At 42.6% G+C, this 27,858-nt stretch overlaps 1 protein-coding gene across 5 annotated transcripts in view; it reads right to left on the reverse strand.

The window, feature by feature from the left end:
- The window catches only part of LOC120951310 (peripheral plasma membrane protein CASK), a 192,946-nt gene that overhangs the window by 5,157 nt on the left and 159,931 nt on the right, over window positions 1-27,858 (reverse strand). For 2 of the 5 annotated variants that reach the window (XM_040369962.2, XM_040369967.2), the window contains 8 exons: window positions 5,418-5,609; window positions 5,067-5,300; window positions 4,670-4,699; window positions 4,204-4,302; window positions 3,974-4,112; window positions 752-871; window positions 508-630; window positions 97-380 (listed from right to left, as the gene is read on the reverse strand). In XM_040369962.2, the coding sequence (XP_040225896.1) occupies window positions 97-380; window positions 508-630; window positions 752-871; window positions 3,974-4,112; window positions 4,204-4,302; window positions 4,670-4,699; window positions 5,067-5,300; window positions 5,418-5,609 (1,221 nt within the window). Of the gene's footprint in view, window positions 1-96; window positions 381-507; window positions 631-751; window positions 872-2,761; window positions 2,816-3,973; window positions 4,113-4,203; window positions 4,303-4,669; window positions 4,700-5,066; window positions 5,301-5,417; window positions 5,610-27,858 lie in introns of all 5 variants that reach the window. The other 3 variants (XM_040369966.2, XM_040369959.2, XM_040369964.2) reach the window with 3 other exon arrangements.

Raw genomic sequence — 27,858 nt, forward strand, 5'->3', positions numbered from 1 at the left:
ACAGCGGCGTATGAGTTTTGGGCAGCCATGAGCAACTGATGCTAGATAAATAAACAAACATATGCAACATACGGAACTGGCGGAGCATCTACTTACGTCGGCAATGTTTTGCAGCAGCGGCGCTGCGATGAACACAACGTACGGCGTAAATTCGGCTGTTCGAAGTATTTTTAAGGCCTGCGGTTCCACGTCCAGTATTGCCATCTTGCCGTCCGCGTGGATGCGTCGTATCGTCTCCAGCTTGGTACCGTACATCGCATCCTCGTGCGTACCGTACTCGAGGTACTCGTTGGCCGAAATGTCCGCCATCATCTCATCGTGTGATATGAAGTAGTAGCTTCGCCCATTCTCCTCATCCGGTCGTGGTGGTCTGGTGGTATCTGTGGGTATCGAGATGGCAGCCCCCCAACACAAAGTGAATGTTAGTTCCTCCGAGCATGGGACACGAATGTTCCCGCTTCCCGTTGTAGGCAAGGCAAGCTTGCTCTCGGCAATCGGCCAACTTACGTGGTATTGGATAAGCGTATTTATCCGGATATTTTGCGATGAGCGTATTTTTGATATGACGTCGTCCTACGCCGTGCGCTCCGAGCAACACCAGGGTGCGTCTTTGGAACGCTGGATCGCCGACTGGGAACGAGCGTAACAAGACACAAAAGACATCGGGGCGTGTTAGGCACGGACCATCATTTACTAACGGAAGTGCTGCTGCAGTGAACAGGGCAGAGCAGGGTAGCGCACTACTACTTACTCGGCACTTTGACCACCTCCTCGTACGTTACCAGATCCAGCTGATCGAAGACCGCATTGTGTTTCGCCAAATATTTATCCCGACACTGTTTCTTTTTACGACTAAATATTGAGCAATTAACTACTTTGAGAGCACGGGAGAGACGTACCGGAGGGATGAGAAATGGGAGGATGGGAGAAGAAGAGCACAAGAGTTTGATTAGATATTTTATCGAGCCAGCATTTGCATAGCTGCTTTGATTAAAGCGCAAAAAATTGCGTTGGATTTAGCGAGAAAAAGATAGAGAGAGAGGGCGAGCAAAAGAGAGAGGTGCCAAAATTGGATACTTTTTGTTTTACTTCTTAGGGTAGAGTGTATGGAAAATGAATTGAAGAAACACTGGAGCGGGTGTTCCAGGCCCTATGTGTCAAACTGCAAGTACTCCAAAGTGAAAGTGTGTGTGTGAATGCAAAATGTACAAGCAAAATCTACTTACTATGGTACACACCACAATGTGCTCTACAAAAAAACACGCTTCTACGTACTACGAAGACAAAAAGATTGTGCAAAAGTTTTATTTTTGTAGAACGTACAATAAAATACATCTCACGTTCAACAAGAAAAAAAAACAACGAAACAAAAATCTGATGAAATTGTTCTAAAAACTCATAAATACTATTTCCGGCGCACCAAATGGGATGCGGATGATGCAGCAAATGGGGCAGTTGCTAAAAGCATTTGCTAAGCAATTGAACGACTCTAATGAAGCAAGAAATTCGTGAGTGAAAATTGTGATTCAAAACCCCTCGCTGCACATCTTGATGCCTAGGAGCTGTACAAACCAGCCTATAGTTTGTGTGCAACTACACGAGCGTTCTTCCCTCAAATATCTATGCCGAACAATGGCCCCTCGACGACGGTCCTGTAGAACGTGCTGGAAGTGAAACCGAATCTTACGCTCCAGTTCTTCCCCGAAACGGATTATTCGATCGATGAAGAACACAGTCCGTGCTCTATTGTCACGTTCGACAGGGATAAAATGGCATGCTCAAGACGACACTACTTTCCCCCCTGTGCTCTGCTTAAGTGCTACAGCTTTGAATAATGATTATTAGACCTTTCTTTCTTTTGCGAAAGGTTTGCTGCCAGTGCTTCAACGAGAACGGTCACAAAAAGCACAATAACTATGTGCGTGGCGGTGCAATCAACAGTCGTACGTTAGGGAAAATGTACAGGCGGACAAGGCAAGAATGCTTTCCGATTTTGGAGTAATGGTCGTTTATCACCGAAAGGAAAGATATAAATGACGATTCGTCTAGCGCAAGAAGGGTAGCTATTACTCAGCGAAAATCGTTGTTTTACATACATGTTTTAATTAATGTATTACAATGCAGTGTTTCTTTCATACTATAAGCAGCCTTATAATACAAAATCTGATCATTTTATCATTCCAGCGGACTAGCGCACAAAGTAATGTAATCGATTCAAAAATTCTAATCTACGATGGGAGATGAAACCATGTGCCATAAGGACGATACATGTGGCACTTGTTTATTTATCCTACAAAAAATCATTTATCAATATCCAAACCACATGTATTGAACTACATTAAACATAATTGCAATGGATATATAGTCGCAAAAGACATATGAATTACTGTTTAATCGAGTACAATTACATTATGAGTGCACATTTAACATACTAATCAAAAACACATAGCATAGATCCAAGCATATTCAACATCTACTGTGCAAAATTTTAGAGCCTATCTAATACAAAATATGCAAACTATCTACATTACATATAGAATGGTGATTATGGTAGATAAAAACAATAAATATCAGCAAGTACGAATGAAATAAATCACAAAAAATCTCAAAGAAAAAAATTACCAAAACGATCAACTAATATAAGAATCAAAACGGTGTAAAAAGCATGTCGATTTCACCAAAAGTAATTGGCAATGGACGGTAATGCATTTTTTTGTTTGTTTCAAATTTGCAACACATTGTCAGCAAAACGCTCCTGTACCTGTGGGTCCTTCACATCCTTCGGCCTGTGCAGAACAACCGGGTCCTGCCTCTCCTGTCGATGCACCACCGCGATGCACCGAGACGCAGGCGAAGAGAAATAATTTTTAGAAACAATGGTTTAAGTAACGTGATAGTGAGCATAAAGTTTTAAGATAAAATAGTTTTTTTTTCTGTTTGGGCAACGATTCCGTTTGTGAGCTAACAGCTCCTCAGTCTACTTTATATGCGTTTAAACTCGCTCCGGAAACGAACGAATCAACAGCAAAGTGTGGCATAAGCTGAAATACAGGAAACACGCACACACACACAAGGGTGGACAGATTCAGGAACATAGACGAAAGATTGTAACGCTTTCAAAAAAACGTAGGCTTTTGTACAGCTTACAGATAAAGGTAGAACAGTTAGAAAGGAAAAATGAGTAATGAATTTACATCAGAACGATATGGTTTAAGCCAACACAACTTTAACGATACATGGTACAGAAGAGACGTAAACAATCAGAGAACAAATTACATTGGAATAGTCATGAACAGAAAATATTCACTCTATATATAAAAACAATAATAGGGACGGATAAAACATGAGTTAGAAGAGGAAAAACACAAATAGGAGAACGAGCATTAATCAGTTTACCATTCTCACATTAGTCGGAAATTGGAACACAAAACTGAAAGCGTTTAGTTAGGAAACAAGGAAAAAGGTCACATCGACATACACACGAATACAAACATACAGACAGATAGGAAACAGAGCAGTAATGATTGCAACGAACACGGATCGCCATTACACAGTATGGATCGGACATGACGCATGACTAATTGGTGAGTGAATTTGTGTAAGTTTTGTTAATGGTTGTGAGCTCTGTGAGAACTGTAGTAACAATCTGGCAATATATGACACAGGTTTGGTCAGGTTTGTGCTACAAACTGGTCTGCTATCGTATAATTTATACATTATTGCAACAAGGGATTTAAAAAATATATATATATATTTACTTATACTATACACTTTACAATGTACTGTTGGTAACTGTTGGTGGCTATAATTTGCTTACTGTCAACGCGATCGATTTTAATTTTAATCACCATTTCCCGCCAACTAAGATTACCGCAGGGGTTGTTTAAGCTGTGAAATCGCTGTGTAAGCAAATTATAACCCCTTCACCAAGCGACCGAACGAATGCCAACGGCCAGTCAGCTCAGAGGCTTACCTTGTTCTTTGTGGGATTTGTCCGCCGATTGGCATGCGATGCGCCATTCCTGAAGCTCTGGTGAGGGTATCAATCCGGCTGAACCTCCCGCCGCATCATGCCTGGCCTGCCACCAATGATGATCGTCTTTGCTAATAATCTACAGAGAGACAACGAGTACGATAGATAATGAGTTAAAACGGTGAGTTAATGGAAGCCATCGCTCATCGCGGCTGGGACCAATTACTGACCTGTAGAATATCACCGACACGGAAAGCTATCCCTGCCTGCGCACAAGGTATCAGCTCGTCGTCCAGCGGGTCATAGTCGAACTGCGCTCGTACGAAAATCTGATCAACCAGAAATGGGTAGAGAGTGGAGAGTTTGATTGTAATGATTTGTGCATTGATTGCGAGGCAAGTGTGTCAATTAACATGTAATACAAATGATTATTCACAGTGTGGATGAGCGAAACGGTACAAAAAGGGAAACGAAATTAAACACAACACAAAATTAAAACAGAACGGTCGAACAAAGCACACACGAATCGAATTGAATGGAACCAACACAGTACAGGGGTGAACCTGGGTCCACAAACAAACAAAATGAACGCACGAAATACGAAATTGCCACCCGTGAACATTGAACATGATATGATGTATTGGTTGCAAATGGGACATGACACACAAGAAGTGTAGTACCGATGAAAATACTTACTAAAACCGGTGCTGGTCTTATCCTGAATAGCTGCTCGCGTTTTGTGTGCATGTGTGCAAGTGTGCGGATAGAGAAGAAAATATGATATGCAAACAATCAAATTCATGTACGTACGAGAGGCTGGTAAATTGGATTTCAAAAGTGGAACATATGTTTCTGCTGCTTCAAACAAATCGTGGGAATTGGGTTTCCTTTTTTGTGTGGATCGTTTTGTCCGTATGGCTTGTGAAACGATTGAAGCTTTCAGGGAAGTAAATTGAGAGCCTCTGGAAAGGTGTAGGCGCTCGACACGATTACTGCAAAGTGAGCAGCAGTATCGGTTTTCTGTTTATAGAACAGCCTGCGTTGTCATTCGGCCGTCCTTTTAACGCCTACCTTCTACCCTGCAGTTACTCACCTCAACCGGCGGTGGGGCACTTCTATATGAAGGAACTATTTTAAAAGTAACAGAACCACGCGCGTCCCGCAGCAATCGCTGTAATTGACTGACTGTTTGATGCTGCACTGGCTGGCCGTTGATTTCCCGTATCTCGTCGCCGACGTGCAGCGTGGCCTGCCGGTGAATCATGCCACCGTGCATGATCCGGGCCACGATGCACCGGCCGTCCTCGGTCATCTTCAGCGTGATACCCTAAAATGGGGTACCAGAGAAAGGGGGGAGGGGGGGATGGAGGTCAATTTTGTTGAAAATTGAAACACGATCCATCGAAACGGGGCGAGGGGAAGAAATTGCAACCGTTGCGCTTACCATCGGTTCGTCCGTGTTCTTCTGGAACTGCACCAGCCGGACGCGCGTGACGTGCTGTAGCTCTCCGGCATCGCCGTTGTCGAGTTCATCGTTTCCGCCATTCAGGTAGGGCGCGATCGGTGGTGGCGTTACACGAAGCGCTTCTTCGCCGTATACTTCCCTAGCTACCACGTCATGCGTGTGTAATAGAGCCTGGATGGGAGAGGGTGAGAGAGAGCGGAAAAAGCACGCAACTATCAGTACGGGAGGATGTGATGTGTTTATTGGAGTGCTGTTAGAAGTGCAGCGAATAACGTTACATGGTTTGGGAAATGGAATAATGCACCAATGGACCAGACACAGCGGAGCCGGTTGCATTTGGCAGACATGGACCAGCAAGTTCCGTGGCTCAATATATGAGACTAATTAAAATTTTAGATTGAGCGAAGTACGGATCAATTATGCATGTATTTAGTCTTTCAATACACTATTTCACATATTTTCCAAGTACGAGAGCATGTAAACTAGTTCCAATTTAACAGAGTTAGTAAAATAATAATTATTCAATTGTAGCCAAATCTATAATAACATCATTCCATTGCCAATTCAATTGACTGATCAACTCTCGACATAAACCACGAACCTACCGAACCACTTTTGCTGACGTTGATTCGGTTTAGCGGTGAAATTGAAACGCTGATTGGCACCGAACAGAAAGCTACTACTCGTGTCAAAAGTCAGCGAGACAGCTGTGCTGCACCGTACTGCGCTCCATAATGCCCCTTGGCGTATCTGTGCCGTTTACATAATTGCATCAGCTTCAACCATCAAACCAAACTTGTGGTAACGTTGACGCCCTCCTCGCCTTATCGCAAGACCATTGCCTGCTTTCTGCTGAGACAAGCATCACCACACAGCGGCAAATAATAGAATTCAGCAAACAATTCTCCGCAGTGTGCACGGGCGCATGCATCGCGCGATCCCGTTACCATGCAATTCGTACGGCAATGCAGTATTGAACTTTCCACTGTGGTACCCGTGGTTGTTGCACCGGGCAAATTGCGCCACACTACAACAAAACGCAAATATCATCGATAAGGAAATGGTCGTCTCGAAACTGGAACAACTTTTTTTCACCTGAGTAAGCATTCGTTCGGAAACTGCTCGTTGGAGTGGGTAAAGAGATGCGAAAAGAGGGAATAAGAAGGGAAGCTTCTCGATATGCAACCGGAGAAACCAGAGCTAAAAAGCAAAAGGTTCGCTCGAACAATCTGACGGTACCATCTTCTATCGCTAGGGGATGATGGTACATTGTGGTGCAAAATTTGAACCGAGCAAATGAAGAGAAGGAAAGCATTGGGTAAGAAAACCAAACACACTGCCACTGCCATCGAAATTGAATCCGCACTCGTCGTTGTAAAACCGTTGCCAGGGTACAACAAACTTCGCCTGACTGACTAATCTCGATTTTCATCGGTATGGACCGTTCATGTTTGATGCTCCGATTGCGAAAGCGACAAGCGCACAAAGTCAATTACACGCCTTCCAAAGCATTGAGGTCAGGCTATTCGATTGATTGAATAACGGCATCTGGATTGTGGTGCGATGCGAGATCGGGCTTGGGCGGGCGGTCTCGGGAACTGGATCGTGTGCACAGTTGTTAGTAACGTTTGATACCGAACAAGAAAAAAAAATCCTTAGTGATACTTTATCATTTTCTTTGCCAAGGCACTTTTACTGCAGGAGAAGTCAGCACCAGTACTTCACATAATGCATTAATGTAGGGTTTGTTCTTTCAAATCGGCTCTAGTACCATTAATTATCATTAAATCATTGCATTTATGGCTCAAATTTAAGTCTTTAGTATCACATTATAATCGAAAGCTCTTATTTGCTGCCTCTGTTTTACTGCCAACATCGTGAGCTTTTGTCATGCATGACGTCGGCTTTTGCGCTAAGTGGATGCACTCATCCTGCAATTTGCTTACTCCTCCAGTTGCTAGAGCAAGTGTCTGTGGGATGTAAAAATTACCATTTCAATGGAACTGTCAGCCATGTCTAGTATGCTTTCTTACCATATTAACAAGGAGGCGCACACTTGCGCCTTGCTTCAACTTAGATGCATTATATCGTCAGCATAAATCTAGACTTAAGACTTCACGACTCGCAAGAAGAACCGCACGGCCTTGGGCCGCTACTCTCAATCGATACTCTAAGAAGTGGCACATGTTTGCACGTTCCTGCGTTGAAAACACGTCTAAAGGACTTGTGCAAATATGATTACCATACAATGTGTGTATGGTTTCAAAATTGGTAACGATATAGTCCGGCTGTCTGTGACAGTAAATAGTTGCAGATGCCAGTCCAACAGGAAATAGATGCAAAGTAAATGGCATCTTGAATTTTGCATCATTACAGAAGCGTACGGAAATCGAACTTGTAGCGAGTTTTGCAATGCTAACACAGTGTGCACGTAATGCAGGGCAAGTTATATAGCTTCAACAGTAGGAGGCACTGCAAACCATCTGGTTAACGTATCGTATTGAAATGATTTATAATTCCACACAGTTACAATACTGCATTGGGAGCACCGGTACGGTACACCGGGTAATGCTCCGGGAGTGGTAAAAAGAAGGGGAGAAGCGTACTGTCGCACCACCATAAATTTTCACCAAATGCCAAAAGTGGTTATGCAGCTGGAACGATCTGCTTGTTTTTTTGAAGGGATTGGAATATAGCACACCCAAGCTGTTGCGATCCTTAACCACATGCGCTTGAAGTGTACCTTCCGTCGGTGGTTATATTGTGTGGGAGTTTTCGATTCTTTCTTTTTAACACATCCACTCCTCTGCCTGGCTGATTTACCGCTTTGAAACGCATTTTAGTGATCCAACCTTTGACTTTGTAACAAAAACTTACACACTCAAAAAAGCTCTACGGCGAGGAGATGCGAAAGAAGCAAAAAAGAACATGACAGCTTAAAAATGTAATGCCACCCTCCGCAACAATGGCTGATTGAAAAAGTTTGTTTTATTTTTTGTTTCCACCCATATTGTTACAAGCGTTTGCTTGTTTTACTGCTGTTTTGCAAAGTTGAGCATACTTTTTTGTACATTTTTGCTTTTGTGAAACCAGAATGGTTGTTGACAAAATTCAACAACCGGGCGATCACCAGGCGCCTCCTCCGTGGGCTAGCTGGTGTACCAGGCGTCTCCATTTCAGTCTCAGTGACGGAACCATGGGTCTGCATCAAACGTTTTTCTCTGCTTTTTTTTTAATAAATGCCAAATTTTCAAAAGGAATAAGGAAGTATAAATACATGCAAAAATGTTCATGTGTTTTTTTTTGTGCGATCAGTATTGCTTTTGTACGCCCAATTCCCATTTACAAGCGACATAGCATAACGCTCATGCTTTATGCAAGACATCGTTCGTTTCACAATGACGGAAACACATGGAAACGGGTACAATTTACAAAACACAACGCTCAATTGTAAAATGTATTTCATATACACCATAAAAATGGATAAAAGTCCTCTTTCTATGGTGTGCTATTGTACGGAAATGCAATCGGGAATAAATATCGTTCGTCAGTATAGACGGAACGGGACAGACGGAAGGGGAAGCGGGCACAGCACTCTGTAGGGCAATAAAAATGCACCCATGCTGAAAATACTGATTTGCATTTCACAGCGCAAAAGAAGAAGAATGGTGAGTAAATATACCATAAAATTCTCCTTGTCCTATTTTGTATTCGTTTTTGTTTTCGGGGTTTTTTTTCGTTATGGTTACTACTCGCAAGGAAAGATGAAAGGAAAACAAAATTGTATCAGGGCCAACGAAAACAAAAACTAAAGCACACAGAAGGCCCATAAAATTGCAACCTTTGAGATTTTGGCCACATTTTTTCCTTAATTTACTAAAGCTTAATCACAAACATCGGAACAAAAACGCACGGCACGGCACGAAAATGATAATAAACTGCCGGGTTGCGAAAGAGTTATTACGCTCATTATCATGATGAAAGATAATGCGGTTGGCTGGGCAGAGCTGCACAACGGAGCGCGTAGAGTGTGTGTGTGTGAGCGAGTATAAAAGAGAAAGAGAAAAAACCCTTCCTATGGAGACATCATCATTCAGTCGGTGCGTTTGTCAAACACGGACGGCACGAAAACATGCTGGCGCTTTGCCGATTGTAATAGAAAGAAGCTTAATATTTTCACACACCCTTGCAACTAAACGGATGTGCAGCCCGATCCATTAGCACCCTTTTTTGTCCACTCTTCTACGGTTGGAGCGTTTATCCCTAGCGGTTGGTTGCGATGTCGTGAATCCACTTTAGCGCAACGCCGAATTTTGAAAGTTCGCGTTATTATTGTTTTCGCAGCAGCCAAATGCACAGCCACTCGTACACAAACAAACTTTTCGCTGGTGAATGTTTATTTGGAACTGTTTTTTTTTTCATTTTTTTTTTTTTTTTTGGTAGGCATGGTGGGCCGTATTGTGCCGCGAGGAAAACATGAAAAGCTCATCACCGTAATGATCCATTAAGTACCAAGCTGGACCAACAAAAGCATCAAATCATTGTGTGTCAGTGCCAAAAGCGGGCATAAAACGTAATCTCATTGCTAGAGAATTTCTGGGAATTTTCAACACACCATTAAAAAAGGGCTTTGTATTGATGTATACAAGTTAGTTTGTTGACCAACTATTCTTTTAATTGGCTTGAGTAACAGTGGTATGCTTAGCAACTGTCCGGTCTAATTAGGTACCATAACATAAAACATAAGATATTTGCGTTAGACATTGGTTTAGCTTGGCTCTACTAATCCCTAATAAACTGGGTAAATCTAACAGTAATTATTCCCATAGTTTAGCAGCCTACATCTAAAACGCAAAGTGTTAATTGGTACAAAAACTTCAACTACGAAGACGAAAACGAAAGCTGTTATCTTAGCCCGCTGCATCGCCTTCACGCTTGACATGAACCTGAGGGAAAACTTACGAAGTCGGTAAGAAACTTTTTACCTTGTTGCTTGAAAGGGTGGGCGAGGTGTGCTGAAATTCGGCAGCAAGCATATTTCTTCTGGCCGGTTGTACTGGGCTAGCATGCTGCCTAAACCCATTTTCGGCTGCACTTGAAGTCCCTCTCACCGCGGGCCCGAGGTAAACGATAATGAGTAAAATTAATCAAAGAAACTGCTAACGACTACACGCAGGGCTGGAGGCGGTAACTTTGCTGTACCCGGGCCAACGTGCCAAAGGAAGCAGTAGCGTTGAAGGGGGTGAGGGGTTAGCGCTTGGTGTCTCCATTTTGTTACTTGTCCCTAAAGCATTGCAAGCGAACCGGCAAGTAAAGTTTCCGACCGTTCGGTGTGAAAGAAAGGTAAACTTGCTTTAGGAACAGAGCTCGAGAAACACGCCCGGTTGTTAGCGGTCGATTAGTGCAGCGATCCAACGGACACGGCAAATGTTGGGAAATGGTTGTAAATAATAAATGTTCACGAGCAAACCAAGTACAATAAATAGACTGGTAAAGTGGGAAGGCGCCTTTCCTAGAGCTGAGAGAAAAAGCACCCTTAAACCAAACAGGACCACATGCTTTCACAGTGAACTGTAAAGAAGCATTGTAAATATACTAGTTTTGGAACGGACACAAAATTAAAGCCGAAAGAATAAAATAATTCTCTCTATCGTTACATGAAAACACGTTTTTTTTTCATTGCTGAATGAAAACATAATCTGCAATACAGTAAATTTTCAAGTTAAGCTGCTTCATTTACCAACCATTTCACCTTCGACACTTAAAAATTTAATTTATACGTTGCCGGTTGCGAAGCGTAATCTTGTAGAACAAACATAAACTGCTGTTTAACGTTCTGGAGTAATTTATCCAACCGAATGTAACGACTGCAACGAACAGAACAAGGTATGAGTTAAAGTAAGGATACATTTCTAAGCGTATGGTGCGCTTGAGTCGTATCTGAGCCGCATTCGTGCACGATGGCGATGACCAGTTAAGTAAATTGAAAATGGGGATCACACTTGCAGAAGTTTTTTCCTCTTGTTGTTCACCGGAACAGATTTCTCCTGGTAAATATTATTATACACTCGCAAGATCAAAGCGAAACCGAACTGAAAAGCCTAGTCGTATTTACAGTTGCCATGTTTAATGTTTAATGTTTTCCATGCGCCTCGCAGGATGGAATTTATTCAGCGCAATTGCAACTCGTGATGGGTTTGGTGTGGAGTTTCATATTGAATACGAGGAAAAAACGTGCCGATTCGGGTGGGATGAATTTCAGATTTTTAATCTATTAAAGTGATATGTTGGGGCTATATTGAAACAGTTATGATTGCCAGAATCATGAAAGGTCAGAAAGGTTCAGGATTCTCAGTTATCTTTCTTTTAATTTAAGTTAGAAAAGTTTCACAGAAATTCATATTTGAGTTCGAACGAAACACACAAAATAACTTATCTCTCCCGGGAAAACCGGTATGACAATTAATGATTGAACATATTTAATTGCTTCGTTGCTCCCTAGTTGCGTGTGGGAGTCTTATCTTTCCTAGCGGAGTAGCAACATACACCTATTAACCACCTATGCACGTGTGTTATGACAATCGTATCCAGTGGGAGTAGTCGTGCTGTACGGTTAGTGCGAAGCATCACACAATGCTTAGAAACATACAGTAGAAACATTCATTAGTCGTGCCAAATCCCACAGCTGCGTTACATTTCACCCCCAAAAGCGTAATGGTATTATACTACCGACAATGGACAAAGTTGCTCTGTCTGCCTGGACCGAAACCAATCGGCGGAACTGGCCAGCAGTGAGACGACAGTGAGCTATTGGCTATTGAATGCAGCGAAACAAACCGCTTGTAAGGGGAAACGGCCCCGAATATTAACTGTCAGCCCGGTACGACCGTGTCCGATGGCAACAAGCTGCCATGTGTCACATACCGATGGGATTACTCTAGTTTCGACGTACGACCACATCACTGTGTTCGGGATAATTTTAGCAGTTTCGTACGATCGATTGCTCTGTGGCAATTGTTTGACAGACGTGTTCGGAAACAAAGGAGAATTCCGCTCTTGTAATTGTGGTGATACATTGAAATTAATGTGATTCTTACTAATCCACTGTAAAAGTAAGCGAAGCAATTTATTCATAGTCGAGGAAAAGTTAATCTCGAGTAAAATTTTAATTAACAAAGTATAGCCTGGAAGCTATACGTATGTGTCCTGAAGCATTAACCATCACTTGAATGTTTGAGTTTTGCATTTATTGATCCACACATGGAGTGGAGGTACGGATAAAGAGTTAAAAGGGCTGAATAAGCTGGCGTTGATTAAAATTAAATGAACATAAAAAATGACAGCACAAACCAATGAATGCACAATCCAGTAAGTTGCGATATTGTGTGCAATCTGTGCAAGTGGACATTTGTGTGCGGTGTTGGTGAATGTTGCATTGTGCTTCATGAATGAAGTAAAGCGCTGTGATGTTAAATATTCCACCAATAAAATTGTGCAGAAAAACATTACCCTTTTTCCCGTTTTTTTTATAACGAGGGCAACCGAACGCCAGTGGAAGGAAGTAATCATATTCATGGTGGTTTATCGTTTATTTAGGCAAACGCACGATACTTTTCCCACCATCAGCGGGTGGTTGATCCTCGAGTTTGGTGTCGCCGCAGAAAATATGTGCCTAGAAACACATATGCACACACCCACATTTTCGGGAAGGATTTTCTAAAATGTCCGCAGGCGAAATGTATGCAAACATTATGTGTTCACTCCTGGTGGGATTTGCCACATGGTAAAAGCTGTAGATCTAGAGCCGAAAAAAAAAAATACTACACCTCGCAGTGCACAGTTCCTGTACCGGCTGCTGGGTTGATTACCACCTTCTCCATTCAAGTATTGGCCATAAAAAGGATCAAGCGCACCCACTTTCGGATGGGCGGTGGTGTGTATGTGAGGTTCATACATCATTCGTTTATAGTCCCCGTACGCATATAAATAGAGATTAGGCTGTTGTAACTGTCGAAACTTTCACCAACTCGAATCAATGAAAAGTTTTCCCACATGTCATCACGAAACTTTTCCTCCCCTCGCAATGTGTCGCGATGTGCGCCCATGTAGGCGTGCGTCTACGCTTGGGTGAAATGTGTACACAGAAAATCCTGCTTAAAGGCTCTTCAACACCTCACTGTATAAAATCGTGTCATATTTCCTACGGCTTCCGGTATGAAAAGAAGGGTTAAGGGCGTTTGTTCACACATTCCTTGCTCGTAAACTCCATAACTCTCCTTCCTTTTTACTTTGCGGAAGCAGGAACTCACAAACATTCGTTGAAAACATTTTTATTTCCGAAAGATAATTATGATGTCCCAGCAAAGGTACGTGTGTAAAGTGCAGCTGCATGAGCTGAAACTTTACACAGAACGCGGAAAAAGACACGTCTGAATGATGAAAGCAAGAACAAAAAAAGGGCGGCCAGCAGAAGAGAAAGCAGGAAAAAGTTTCTATCTTCTAGAAGATAGGCCGTGTGCTGCGTTCTTTGTGCAAACAGGAAAAAGGGAAAAAGGTTATTACTGCTTTCTATCTGATGGTATGATTCAAAGCGATGGGCGAACCAATGGTCTCTTAGCCATTCATTTTTGCTAACGCATGCCTAGCGAGTTGAATGTGGGTGAGTGTGTCGTGATAATTTGCTCTATGAATATTTATGAGCACCGTTTAGGCCTATGCGAACATATGACAAAGATTAGTTATCGTTGTTTGGTTCAAAGCGGCCCCCTATCATGGTGATGAATCCGTAGGTAATCATTCTTTAAAAAATGAAGTACTGAGGCCGGCAGAAGCATAGAGTATCTGCAAGTAGGTCTCACTTGGATGTTTCTATCTTAAAATCGGCTACACGAAATTATGTTTCATAGTACATGGTAGTATTCAGCTCAGTAAAGATTAAGAAAAGCCGTGCCAGATAAAATCCTTGCGTATGTTTCCATTTTTTACAAATAATCTTAGTTTATTTTGAATAAGTATGACTGAAGAAAGCGCGAGACATTATTATATTTATTGCAATATTTATTTCTGATTTAACACGAAACTAGTAATATCATCACATATTATAAGCCAGATTAAATTCTATGGTAGCGTTATTCGTAATCCGTATTCCAGCCATTTTATAAGTCTTCCCCATAGCGACGTAACGCTTCTTTTAGCTATAATAACTGCACTTATTGACTGAATATTTCATAATATATACATTTAAATGGTTATTAATGATAAAAAACGAACTTGTACTTGTTTATGTCGAACATATCTCTCATGGTCTCATGGGATATAACAGGGGCTCGTAGACCAGTGGGAATCAAAACAGCAGCCAAACAATGTGGGCATCGAGAATGATGAAAAATTTATCTGAGTTTCATGAGAAAGAGGCTAACCGCTCACAATAACCACAGTAATGTGCTCGGCGCCAGAAGCTAGGCTGTATTCCAAATCCATCCAATTAAACCTGTACCGGCTTAGTCGTCATGGGATTTCTGCCAACCACACATGCACACATACACACAACATTGTGGAGAAAAACAACGCTGTATTCACTGGTGGTAAAAATAATTCAATTGAAATCACGAATACAGAACGGGTTGGTATGTTATGTATGGCTTCAATAGCAATATCAATGCAGATTCAGCAATACGAGAATTGTAAATGGTATTAACAAACATCAGAAAAGTTTTCTCCCCAACCACCGGGCGGTTAAAGATTGCTTACTTTGTTAAGTTTGATTGAAAATCCAAATATCATAATTCATGAAGTTGTTTCATTTGCCGCCTGCACGCCTACGCGAAGTAATCCGTAAATGTATCCACGAGCCCTACCGCATCCAGTTTACACGGGCGGGAGGATGTTGGCAGCACGGGATGGTGGAATTAAAAACTTCTACATAAATACACCGGCATGCCATATCTCACTTGCGCAGAAGAGAAAAAACAAAATGACACAATCTCACTCAACTTCCGAGCGCACAGCCATTATGAACACTCATACTATCGTTATGCACAGATGACAAAAACACTTTTCACCAGTGGTTTCTCCCACGGGCACACATTTAGCTGTGGTAAATTAAGCTAATTATGTTGCTCAATGCATCACACAAGCACACACACACAGCGTAAAAACATTAGCTGGAAGCAGTGACCACAATTTCAATCACTACGCCACTAATGGGCGAAAAACAAAAGCACCCGCAATCCGCCAACCGATCACAAAAACACAAGAGCTCGATGTTATACGTAGCCGTCCACTCGAACGACAAACCGAGCAGAAGTGTACCGAGTGTTGTGTACGAGCACTATCGGGCAACTGAATGCCGATTGATAAGAAACAATCTAGCTGAGCGCTACTTTTACGGAACGATAGTATAATGGGAACTCACGAGCTCCTAAAGCCGCTCACTGTGAGATACAAAAGAATTAAGCTTTTTTGGTCGATACGGGAAGCTTTTGAGTGGCATGCATCTAATGCAAAAAAAGGATGTACGACACAGGACATAGTAAGCTTTCGAATACAGCTTTTAGTGTTTATGGCACTCATGGGATACAATTTCCACGTCATGCTTGTTCCGAAAGAGATAAAGCTATTAAAGTTCGTAGCATTTATAGCAACCATGTAACAGTGATTGTTTAGGCTTAAGAGAAGACCGGAGCTATAAACGAAAGCTTTTGCGTGGTGTTATACAAACGAAAGCCGTGCTTTCAATGCAAGGATTTCGTTCTATGTTTGGACACTGACATACGGGCAAGTATAACAGTAACGCTTTTCATACAATTTATAGCATGTAATTGTCACATGGATTCCATAATTTTCCACGCATACACATAAAAATATGTTACATAAATTCCACTGTAAATTCTTAACTTAAATCACTAATACATGAATGACAGTGCCATTTTGGCTGATTGCTTGTAATAAAATTGTGAGCCATAAAATTGTGCTCTTGACTCTCTCGCGAATTACCCAACAAACCTATTTACGACGAGCCTAGAGCAAGATACATTTGAAACACACGGACGAACGTCTAATCTTCCCTCTTCACGTTCCTTTCATTCCTTTCCTCGGTCGTGGTGTTTCTTCTTCCAAATGAATGATCTCGCCCTTGCTTGTGAAGGGCATTTCAATGAAATATCCAAGCCTTAGCAATAGCCGAGCCGGACTTTACGATGGCAGCAAACGGTGTGTGTAAGTGCAGTAAAGTGCACAATGCCACTAAACACAGCGCCCAGTGATTTCATGGCGTACTCACAAAGTCATAGGGCATGGCGGCGTGTTGTGCTGCTCCATTCGACAGAGGTTACAACGGTGAACCAGACCACCAGATACCGGGCTAGACTATGAATCCTTGCGAATCGCTGCAGGCGTACACGATGATGGGAGGCTTATTATTGTATTTACGGAGGTTGTAAACATGGTGGGTGTTTTAAAATTAAACCACGAACAAAAAAGAAAAAGAGAAGCCAGTCGGAACGTGAACGCGAAACCTGTGGAGCTGTAGAGACACAGTTCCAGTTCGAAAGCACCGGTGTCGATCGTAAAATCGGCTGCTGAATTGCAATCAAGCCTAAGGTAGATTAAATAATCAACCTTACGCCATTCCGATGATTGCTGGTAAGCTTTAAAATGATGGAGGAAACGATGGTTGAGGTGCGATATCATCACTTCCACGATGCTAGAAACAGTGTCAAAGACACAGTCTTACAGTTAACATTTGAATCGAATGCCAAATATTAGACTGCATGACCGCGTCCTTGCCAATGCGATTCGAATTTGAAATGAGGACTCGCTTGGTTGAATAATATTAATAATAACAATAATGTGAGTAATAGTTTTCGAAAAAAATCAAAGTCATTACTGAAAAACAAAAACGTAAGTTCTTAAACTTAAAATTACGCAGTTCCTCTGCGAGCGGTAAACACAGGTAATTCTTATGAAAAGAATGATTCGTCAAAACATTAACATATCAGCAGCAAACGTTCGTACTTTATCGTTCATATTCATGAGCTAGCCATTGTGTTGAAGTTGAAGTCGAACAAGGTACTCGAATTAGCTGCGTGCTGTTTCATCTCAGCGAAAACAGCAGATAAGAACAGAAAATGCGTAACCGACCATGCTATAAAAAGCGGCTTGCATAAATTCACAGTAACACATCATTACGCTCTAGCGTCATCCACCTCACTCGTTACGTTAAAGTGCTATTGATGAATTATTCATCACAAAAAGGTAGGCCAAGGCACATCTTTTATCGCGTCATGCAAAGCGATTGCAAGCCTAACGTGTGTCACCACTGCTTGGAATCGTTCCATGTTGCAGTTCCAATGGCTGTGTCTGTGCACAGTTAGCTCGACGAATCTCCTTTCGAGAGCAAAGCAAACAATCGTGTGTTAGGCTTGTACCTAGTGGCATATATCTTATTCCATGCAGTCCTATGTGTGTAGTGAAATAAGTGTGTAGCTTTAACCATATATGCTACAGCATAGGGGGAAAAAAACAACACACGCTGTTGCATGAAAACGGGCCAGAAGCCCTTATATCGTTAAACCGAAGTCGAACGCTGCATGGGATTGATTAATGGTAAACGTTGCAAGAACATCCGCGAGAGGCACGCTCCGGTGCAAAAAGTGTACCATAAATCATTCGTACGTTTCCGCAACACTGGGTCATTCCGTTCGTTTGTCGCAGGAGAGTAGTTATGAACGTAACTCCTGCTGATCTTGATATGTGCTTTAAGGGTCGGCGTGAGCGTGTGTGTGTGAGTGTGTGTTGCAAAGGAAGAGGAGCAAAGAGAACAATAGCAAATGAATAAATTATTACAAATCAAATGCAGCTTCACTAACGCGGTTGGCTTGGCTTCAAGTGTTTGACAGACACTCAGTAGATTCACAGAAAGTCAAGTGAGCCGAGAGAGCTCGTTGAAGGTGTTGCACTAAACAAAAGCAGCATTCAATTAGCAGCAATTTATCGTACCATTAGAGCGCAAATGTGTGATAAACCTCAGTTCAATCGTTTATGTTAATAGCCATAATCTGACAATCATCAATAACACCACTCCCTATTGAATGTTTTCAACTAAACATGCGTGCAAAAACGCAAATTCAACAACATTCACATTCAGCACGGGACACTGTTCGATGTGAAACGGTCCAATGGGCAGGAGTGTGTGGGTGTGTGTGTTTTTTTTTCATTCGAACTATCCTTTTCACGGTGGAAGTTCAACCGATTTCGAAAGTCGTCCACGATCGATGATCCACTGCTGTTCGTGTCCGTGCCCGTGCGACATGTGCATTGGTGGAAAATCCACTTAACCAGGAAACGGTATCGTACAAATCGACAAGAACGATGCTTGTGCATTCATCTTCTTGACTTTAACGCAATGAAGGCAACAATGCAGGGGGAGGGGAAGGGGGATGGAGATAGAAAACGAATGAGAGTAGAAAGAAGCGTACCGAAAGTTGATTTGCATGTGAAAAACTGACAGCAAACTCAACAGGACCATCGTGGCAAACCACCAAACAGGGTGAGAGTGTGTGTATCGTTTCAATTGAACGATGCCGTGCTTCTTCTGCTAGCCTGAAAAAAGGCAACAAGAGATTCTCACCCTCCTCCCTGTCCCTGTTTGTTTCACCACATTCACCCTGCACAGCCTTCAACCAGTGGGTGGGAGAGGATGAAATCATTAGCATTTCGGTTCGTAGCCGAGTTTTCGCCCTCGCTTTTATTCGTTTGCCCTTTTTTTTGTTGGCATGCACCTTTCCCTCGCGTTAACGACCGTTTCCGTTGCAAAGCGTCCCAGCGGACGCACACATCGTAGTTTAACGCGAAGTATGCAAACATGGAAGGCAAAAAAAAATGAACCGGGATGGGAAAAATCAATCATTCGCACCATCGGCTCGAACTTTTACACGGTTCTTGTGCTTTTTCGCTGAGCCGGTGCTTTGGTACACATTTGACCATCCCCGTCTGTGTTGTTCACAGGGAGGAAAAATTTACATTTTTTTTTCAAACCTCGCGCTTTGATCCTCGACGCGGGCAAACATGTAAAATCCATTTAGATTATAAATTTCTTCACACTTCACGCATCTTTCGATGTGGACCAGCAACGAAACGGAATGCTTCTTCAGAGTGGTGTCTTTAGTGTTGTATCGTATTCTTTGGTAGGGTTGTTTTTGTTAAACTTTATAAGATGCCTTCTGCTAAGGCAAATGTATTACAAAGTCTTGTAAAGACAACACTAGCATAATCACTGCGTCAAACTGTTTGGCAGTGAGAAGACGTGGTCTCTGAAAATTATCACAAATATTTGCAAACATTTTCGTTGCTTTAGACAGCTTCTTCTGCGAAGGGGACAAATCACAATTGACTATAATTGCTGACGATAATTGCTGACAAACTTTATGCATCAAAGTACAATGCTTTTGTTGTCACTGCGAAATTGCACAAAAAAAGACACAAAGCATAACTACCACCCAAAGCTGAACAATTCGAAAAGGGACCAAAAATGAACCAAAAAGCCTTTTTGTCTATCAACACAATTCACCCATTCAATCAATCCTGTCTTTTTCCACGGGCTTCCACGAAAGCCTGGGCAGAAATAATTACCGCACCCGTCGGCAGCCATCAATCGGCAGGGGTTTTGCGTCGGAACAACGGAACGGTTTGATTGAGTTCGCACTCCATCCGGTGTCAAATGGATGGCGAGGACGCTACCGGCGATCCGCAGTAAGTCGAACGTCAGCGCATCCGTCAGCGAAATTCACCGTTTACTGACACGGAACAGTGGCTTCAAACTGGTTCACCGATCTGAGCATCGAACACATTTTGGCCGTCACGAGGCAGGCTGCAAATAGACAGTTCAGAATTTGCAACCCAAAAGCCTGACGCCGGTAAAATGTGAAGCCGATGGCAGTGTGCTTTGGTTAATGTAATGCACTGCGTGTGTTTGGGGGCACGTGAGCTGTTTCGCATTTCGAAACGTCAGTGTGCTTCAGCTCGGGTGGAACGTATCGAACACATCGGTAGTTTTAATTAATTGCAACAATTGATAAGATGACTCCCGATGACACGACAACATCAGAGTGTGGTGACGGGTGAGATGTATGGTGATATGTACATGCCGCGTAGTAGGGCAAGATTGTGCAAAACGCTACTACTACCACTAATTTCCCCAGGGATCCATTTATGCCTAGATGAATTAATGCGCCTCAGAGGGAGCTTTGATCTGCGGGCGACGAATTGCTTCGGCATTCCTATGGATGGCAGTGGCGTTGGAGGCAAAGGCAGTGATGGAACGAAAGTAATTTATTTTGCACCATAAAGCATCACTTCGATGACGGTATCAACTGCAATTCAATCAGCCACGCGTGTACGAATAACGTTAAGGCAATGCCGTCAATTCAGTGCAACCGTAACTTTATTTTCAGTTACGGTACGGTTAAACTTTAGGTCAATAATTTAAAACAAAACCCATCTATTTAATCTGGAGTAGAGGGTGGCTAACGCAACCTTCCTAAATCAAGCCAGAAGATATGTTTACCGCGTAAAAAGTGTGATAAGAAGTACCCACTGTTCATTTGTTTTGTTTCAGGTGGTGCTAAAAGTGCTTCTAGCTCTGCGCGAAGCATAATTGACGGATCGGGAAGAACCGTCAGTCCGGTACCGCTGGTGGGAGAAAATTGCGCACGTAATCCTTATCCATCATTGTTACGGGGTTTTATTCGATTTTCCGCACCTTTTCATCATAAGTACCGCTTTCCCGGATTGCTCAACGTACATCACCTCCCGAAAGAGCATTGCGGTCTGACCCAGCAACAGGCTTTATCGTAAACGATGTGTTAATTTTATGCGTTCCATAATCCACCCATAAAACAAGCGTGTTTTGTTTTATCCCAAACTGTGTAAAAACTGACCCGCACAGTGGCAAAGTTTACCTTTTATTCCTCTTTTCTTTTTACTTCCCCCTTGTTTGGCAATTTCCGGTCATCGCTACCGAATTCTCGGTAAAAGTGATTGAAAGTGTGCCGCTGATGGAAGCGGAATGTGGTTAGCGTGGCCTGGGACACGGGGGGTACTTTTGTGCCCCGCCGAGAATTCAGTACCAAGTAAACACTGCACGGAAACAGCGAAGGAGAAAGTGGAAGAGCAAATCTTTCGTTTATTAAATAATAAATCAGTTGCTGCCTGCCTCTGCTGTCCACGCCCACCGTTCTAGGTTTGTTTACCCATAGGGACGGTTTGCTGCCCCGAGAGCTATGATTTTTCATTACTAGCGGCTGTATTTATCCTGCTATGTGTTTCGGGAAGCCATTGCTAGGCAAGGGAAACCGGAAAAGGCTACTCAAAAACACGAACGAAAGCAGCAGTGGTGGTGGGGGGCGGAGAAAACTTATCGACCAGAACAAACGCACACTGGCACTGCTCTACACTTTGTCCCCACTTCCGCCTTTCCACCCCCCCACCAACTGCTTTTTCGCAATCATAATCGCTACGAACTCATCGTTTTAGCTCATCGACGAATTAGTCGACCGGGACCGCATTTTATAGGATTTTGAAATGTTCACGAAGCGCTGCTAAATATTGGTAAACGCCCGATCTCGCCAGCTGGGTGCTGTCTTGCCTAGGTGTGCGCTTCCGCAGCACAATTAATTTGATAACTTTGAAGCTTGTGTTCGTGCTTTGTTGCTGGGTGGCTGGGGAGCTGCAGGACCGTTTCCCAGTTCCTCCCCATCACTGGCTGATCCCATTAGGCTAATGACGGTGTTAATAATTTGAGAACTAAAGCGCAACCAGTGTGTTCGGGCATTGTTCGGCTTTGGGCGCTTTTATTTACCGTTCAACTCCGTGATTTGTTGCCGGGCTTTCGAATGATTTGAGCGAAACATCGTTGTCATTATGGATTTTGCGTAGCCTTCTGCCGACTCTATTTAAAGGCCTTTACTGGGGTTTTCTTTAGCGTACATTTTTGAGCGCAACATACCGCGATATAAAATAAGAACAAGTGGGAAGAAAGTTTTTTAATCAAACGTTCTTGGGCACTCCCAAGTGACACAAATCTAAAACGTGACAGTCTAGGGCGATAAAGCGAGAGATGTCCCTAGAGCAAATGAAAACAACGATTCCGTATTGTTAAGCTGGGTTTATGTATTTTTTTGTGCAAAGAAAATGAAAACATTCTTTAACAGCACGTGGCAAGGCGACAACCAGACGATGTTAAGTGGTAAGTGGAAAAAAGGAAATAAAATATAAAATTCACGTTTTTGCCGAGGCGTGACTTTGGGTTGTAGAGGAATAGTTTGGAGATGATGGGAAGGAAGGACAATTGCAGTATTATTAATGCTAGATTCAGCAGCACCATACTATGTACAATTTCACCTAAAGAAGAATGGGTTGAAAGCAGCATTAAATAGTACTGAAACATGTTTAAAATAAATTCGAATATTGAAGACCAATCTTGTGCGATGCTGTTTAATATCAATGTTCGATAACGATTAATGAAGATATAAGTTAACAATCAATCCTGAGGTAAGATTGAACATGCGCATGCAGGAGAACGGTATGGAAACAACCGTCCCACATACACACTCAAAGTTATTATTTTCGATGAAATAATAAAACCCATCGTGTATGAACGATTCATATTGCTATCGAAGATTGTTTTTGTCGCACTACTCGAGTACATTGAATTTGGAGTACCGTAGAAATAATCAATTTCACGTGCGTTTCATCAGCACAACTGAATTCAAGCAATAATGAAAAAAAGTACTAAAATTAATTAAGGAACATTTTTAGCAAGATTTACATTTCCGTCTACGAATGTGATCAAGTGCGTAACATTCATCCAATGGGCGCAAAGGATTAATTGATTAATTAATTGGTGAACGATTTTAAAAATATTATGAATGCGTTTCGATATCTCAGAGTTTAAATTGTGTGAGTTCGATACGTACTTGAATTAATGAAGTAAGCATAATCTGCTTAATATTCCAATACCGTAGTATTCAAATTGATATTTAAACATAGGTAGATCCCTCCAGTGAGCTCATTCAGCTAGAAATCAGCCCCAGATAATGTAATCTCCAACGGCTTCGATGATAGGCATAATGTAGCAAAGTTCATTAAACGATGGCGAACATTTGTATGTCATTTCGAATCACAGCCGCCCGTGACACACCTGTGCCCATTACACACACGGCCGGTCGGTCGGACGGATGATGACAAACGGATCAATAACCATCACCAGAAGCGCGTAACGGTCTTATGAAAGCACCGGCTCTTCTGGCAACCAACAGCCCCTCATCGTCGGCTTCGGCAACTCAGTGGAGGAAAACAAATCAAATCTATATTGCCCAGGAAATGCATTCCGCTCGTTTGGCATCGTTTTGATCGATAATAATGGTCATCAAATTCGGTGTTCCTTTTACTCCTCCTCTTTCCTTTTCTGTGCCAAAGCATTCGGCCAAACACTCACTCCACTGCACGAGTGATGAAATCGATGTCATAATCGGATGAAAATATCGAGAGCGCGAAATGAAACGTTTCGGTGCACGAACAAAAAACACGAAAAAGAAAAACTATTTGGGCTGAAAATCTGAGAGCCCTTCTGGTCCTTTGCCACCCCCGTCTGGCGTGTCCGGTCCGTATTCAAATGGACCGTAAAGAACAACAGTCCCGCGTCACACGCGGTTGGAAAAATCAGCTTCACCGGCCCGGTTCGTTTTGTGCTCGGAAGGATACGGCGCTGAAATAAAAACAAAGCGCACACGACACGAGTGCCCAATTGAAAACGAGTGCAAAAATTGGGCCCAAATCAAAATCTAATCAAATTGTTGCTATGGATCAGAACTTTTTTTTTCTCGTGAGCCTCTTTGTGTGTGCGAGTTGCGTTGAGTTTTCAAATCCCTGCCCGCATCTAGCGAGCGGTGGTCTATTATCGAAATAAAACACACTCACACTCCCGCACGGCTTTACAACGCAAATGCTTCGGGCTCTTCGTTAGCATATCCACCTCATCCACTCCATCCCGTGCAGTGATTGATTTTGAACGGGCAGAAGAAGAAAAAAAAATGCACACTCACACACCCACCCTTGGGCCTAACGACCTTCAGATTACGGTAGGCAGCACCAGTTCTGCTGGGGAAGTAAATTTAGCGAGCTGGAAAAAAGGGACGCCTAACAATTTGTGCCTGTATCGTAGTGAAGAAGAGGGGAAAAACACAATTCTAGGCGAGAATTTGGGACTCAGGCTTCCTTCATCGGTCAATCGATTCCAATCCGATTGTGACAAGCTGGTCCATGGGGCTAAAGGTCCAAACGTTCCATTTGCTTATTTGCCTTCATTATTTAGGATGCCATCTGGATGGGTGGGCTTTGGTTTGGTTGTTAGTGCTTGCTTAAAGCGCGAACATACCCTGACCGCAACCGATTGTATAAATGAGACTATTTTTATAATGATCATTCGTCATAAACTAACCTACCGACTGAAAATTAAGCCAATATTGAATCAAAAAGGTGACTTCAAAGTGTAGGTTTAAGCATCAACCGAACGTGTAGATTAGATTGAAAATAAATGATATTATTAAAAAGCATAATTTCGCTGCTACCACTACCGATACCGACACATGTATACTACACGAACCGAGCATAATAACCAAGTCAATGTCACCAGTTTTACCGTCACATAAGAGCAAGCAATACATTTGACAGCAAGCAGCCAGAAAGTATATTGCATGACACGGCAGCATCTGAAACCCGCCTTCACAATTCACCCACCAGCAAACATTTTAAAGATTCCAAAGAATGTCAAGAAAACAACTACCAAATTGGATGAGTGGAGCGAAACTCATTCAGATGTGCTGCCAGCTCACGAACTCGTTCACAAACTTACCCGTGGGTACGAAGCAATAAAGCAGACAACTTAAAGGACGCGCGAAACCAGCGAAACGTGGAAACTAAAACCACGTACATAAGAGCGAGAAAGCTTCAATTTGAAATTTATTGCAACTGGCGACGGTATGTGACTTTTGTCTCCCGCTAGACACATGCCGTGGTGATGCACGCGGGAGACGGAGTGAAATTTGCGGCAAATTTGTACCTGAAGAAAAATTATGTGCTAAACATAAAAGACGAACATACCAAATGCTTTCCTCCACTCTCATCCCAGTAACAGGCACACAGCCGCAGTGCCACGGAAAAAAACATTCCTTCAACACGGAGCCCGATCTTTTGGCCTCGCCACTATTTTGTGTCACATTCTACAGTACGGTGATGATAGCGGTGGGTGGGGAAGAGAGGCTGTGCTTCCGATTGTCCTTTGCGCGTTGGCAGTGAGCCGCCCCGTGCACGTACTCCGTGACACGATTTATCGTTTCGGCCATTTTGTTACGACCGCCCTGGCCTGTTCTGTCTATCTCCGTCGTGTGGATGGCGCGACTGACCTGTTCGTTTATGGCGAGGCGTCTTGCAATGCTTCAAGACAGTGCAGAAAGTCGCGTAGAAAAATGCCGCCACAATGTTGTTCGTTTCTTAGTGATTTTTCATGCAACTTCCGCTCGATTCGCTTTTGCAGCAAAACGGGCAGCAGCTCGTAACGGACAGTATGAGCCCTGCTAGTTGAAACAAAGTGTGCAATGCGAATAAACAAGTGAAAATAATAACTTACAGTATATCACTACCGGTTATGAAAACGAGACACATAAGTGATAGTTAAAGCATGTTTTTTACATCTTTTCGCAAAATATGTACAAGTATGTGGCATGGACAAGATTCTTATGAACGAATAAGCTAGTTCCAAAAATATTTTATTTTGGTAAAATAGCTCCGTCCCGACTAAAACAACCAAATTCAATGTTCGGCATTTTAGGCCCCCGTGTGCACCAGCTGATAAAAACTCAACACAAAAGACACAAACTGTACCAGAAAAATGTTTCTTGTCAGGAATCTGATAAAATCTTTTCCCTTGATACCAAACCCCGCCGCCCCAATCCCCATCTAACTGGTCCGTAGCATACCAAAACATTGGGATGCGCCGATCCACCGTGATTCAATTTTTGTCTCACAAACGCGCGTATCCATACCCACACACACAACCACATAAATATATCCAGGTGAGCACCAATAAAATGTGCAAAAATTCCTCCTTTGATTTATGAGGCACGCAGTGAGATTGCGCTTTGCAAAGAAACCCCCCCGTGATGCGGTACATAGCAGGGGCAAAAGGTGATTCGGAACATCCTTCTTTGAAGGTGACGGGTCTCAGGGCCCGGTCCGTATCTGCTGTGTGTTCACTTGTTTACTTTTTTTTATGCTCCCCCCACCACGCTTCCTTTTATCGGCTTAATGCGCTATTTACGAGCTTTAATCGGTACTGATTCATGGTTTACGGGTGAAGTGGTAGCGTAGCTGAAAAATGATAGCGCGCAATACATATCCACAGTGCACAGGTGGAAAAGCAGCTTTTCGGCTTGGAGAATGTTGTTAGCTCCAACTTCGTCTGTACCTTGCTTCGCTTCTTTGACGTATGAAATTCAATGGAAAATTTATGAACCATTGCTCAATTATATTGCAGCACAGGTATGACAGCGCACGACGGTACATGGTACACCTCCGCCCCTTCGCTGCTGGTTTTTGTGAAAAACAAAAGCGCAACAACAAATAATTGCCTCCCGACCCAATTGGTATGTCGGTATGTTTTGTGGAACCATGTAACTGGTACCATTGAGGATACGAGGGAGCAGATTGGCACGTCATGCTTAAGCCTCCCAGACACATTGTGTTGTTTAGCGCAATAATACCCCAACTAGACATATCACAGGGATTATGGTTTGTGTACCAGCTGTACGTTTGAAAAGTTGATCATCGTACAAAGCAACAAAAAACAAAAACGAACTGTAGAAACGTTTGTACTCGAATCCTTGGACGATGGTTGGGAATGTGTGGTCTTAAAAAAGATTGTCCCTGCAAGGGGAGATTAAAGGAATCTGCTCCGTATGGTTGGTGGAAAGTAAAGCTTTGATTGCCATATATTTAATATGCTAAGAAGAATTATGGAATTACAATCTGCAGTATTTTCTTCTGTTAATATTAAAGTTAATTAAACACAAAGTGCAATATTAATATTACCAACAACAAATTGTTGATATTTGTTTGTATCTGTCCATGAACAGTTTTATTTCTTTGCCTTTGCTCTCTTTTTCTATCTATTCCAATAATCGCTTCATGTCGCAACCCCGTTATCCTCCTGCTAAACCTTATCCAACGTTACTTAATTAATGTACGTCGATCGTAAGAAACTTTACATCTAATTGTGATGCCGAAACAGTTTACCATTTGGATGGTCCAAGATGACCAAGCTGATTCACGCCTATGAAACGTGCGATGGCGTCAACTGGTTGCC

The sequence above is a fragment of the Anopheles coluzzii genome, chromosome 2, assembly GCF_943734685.1.
Source record: "Anopheles coluzzii chromosome 2, AcolN3, whole genome shotgun sequence".
NCBI lineage: Eukaryota > Metazoa > Arthropoda > Insecta > Diptera > Culicidae > Anopheles > Anopheles coluzzii.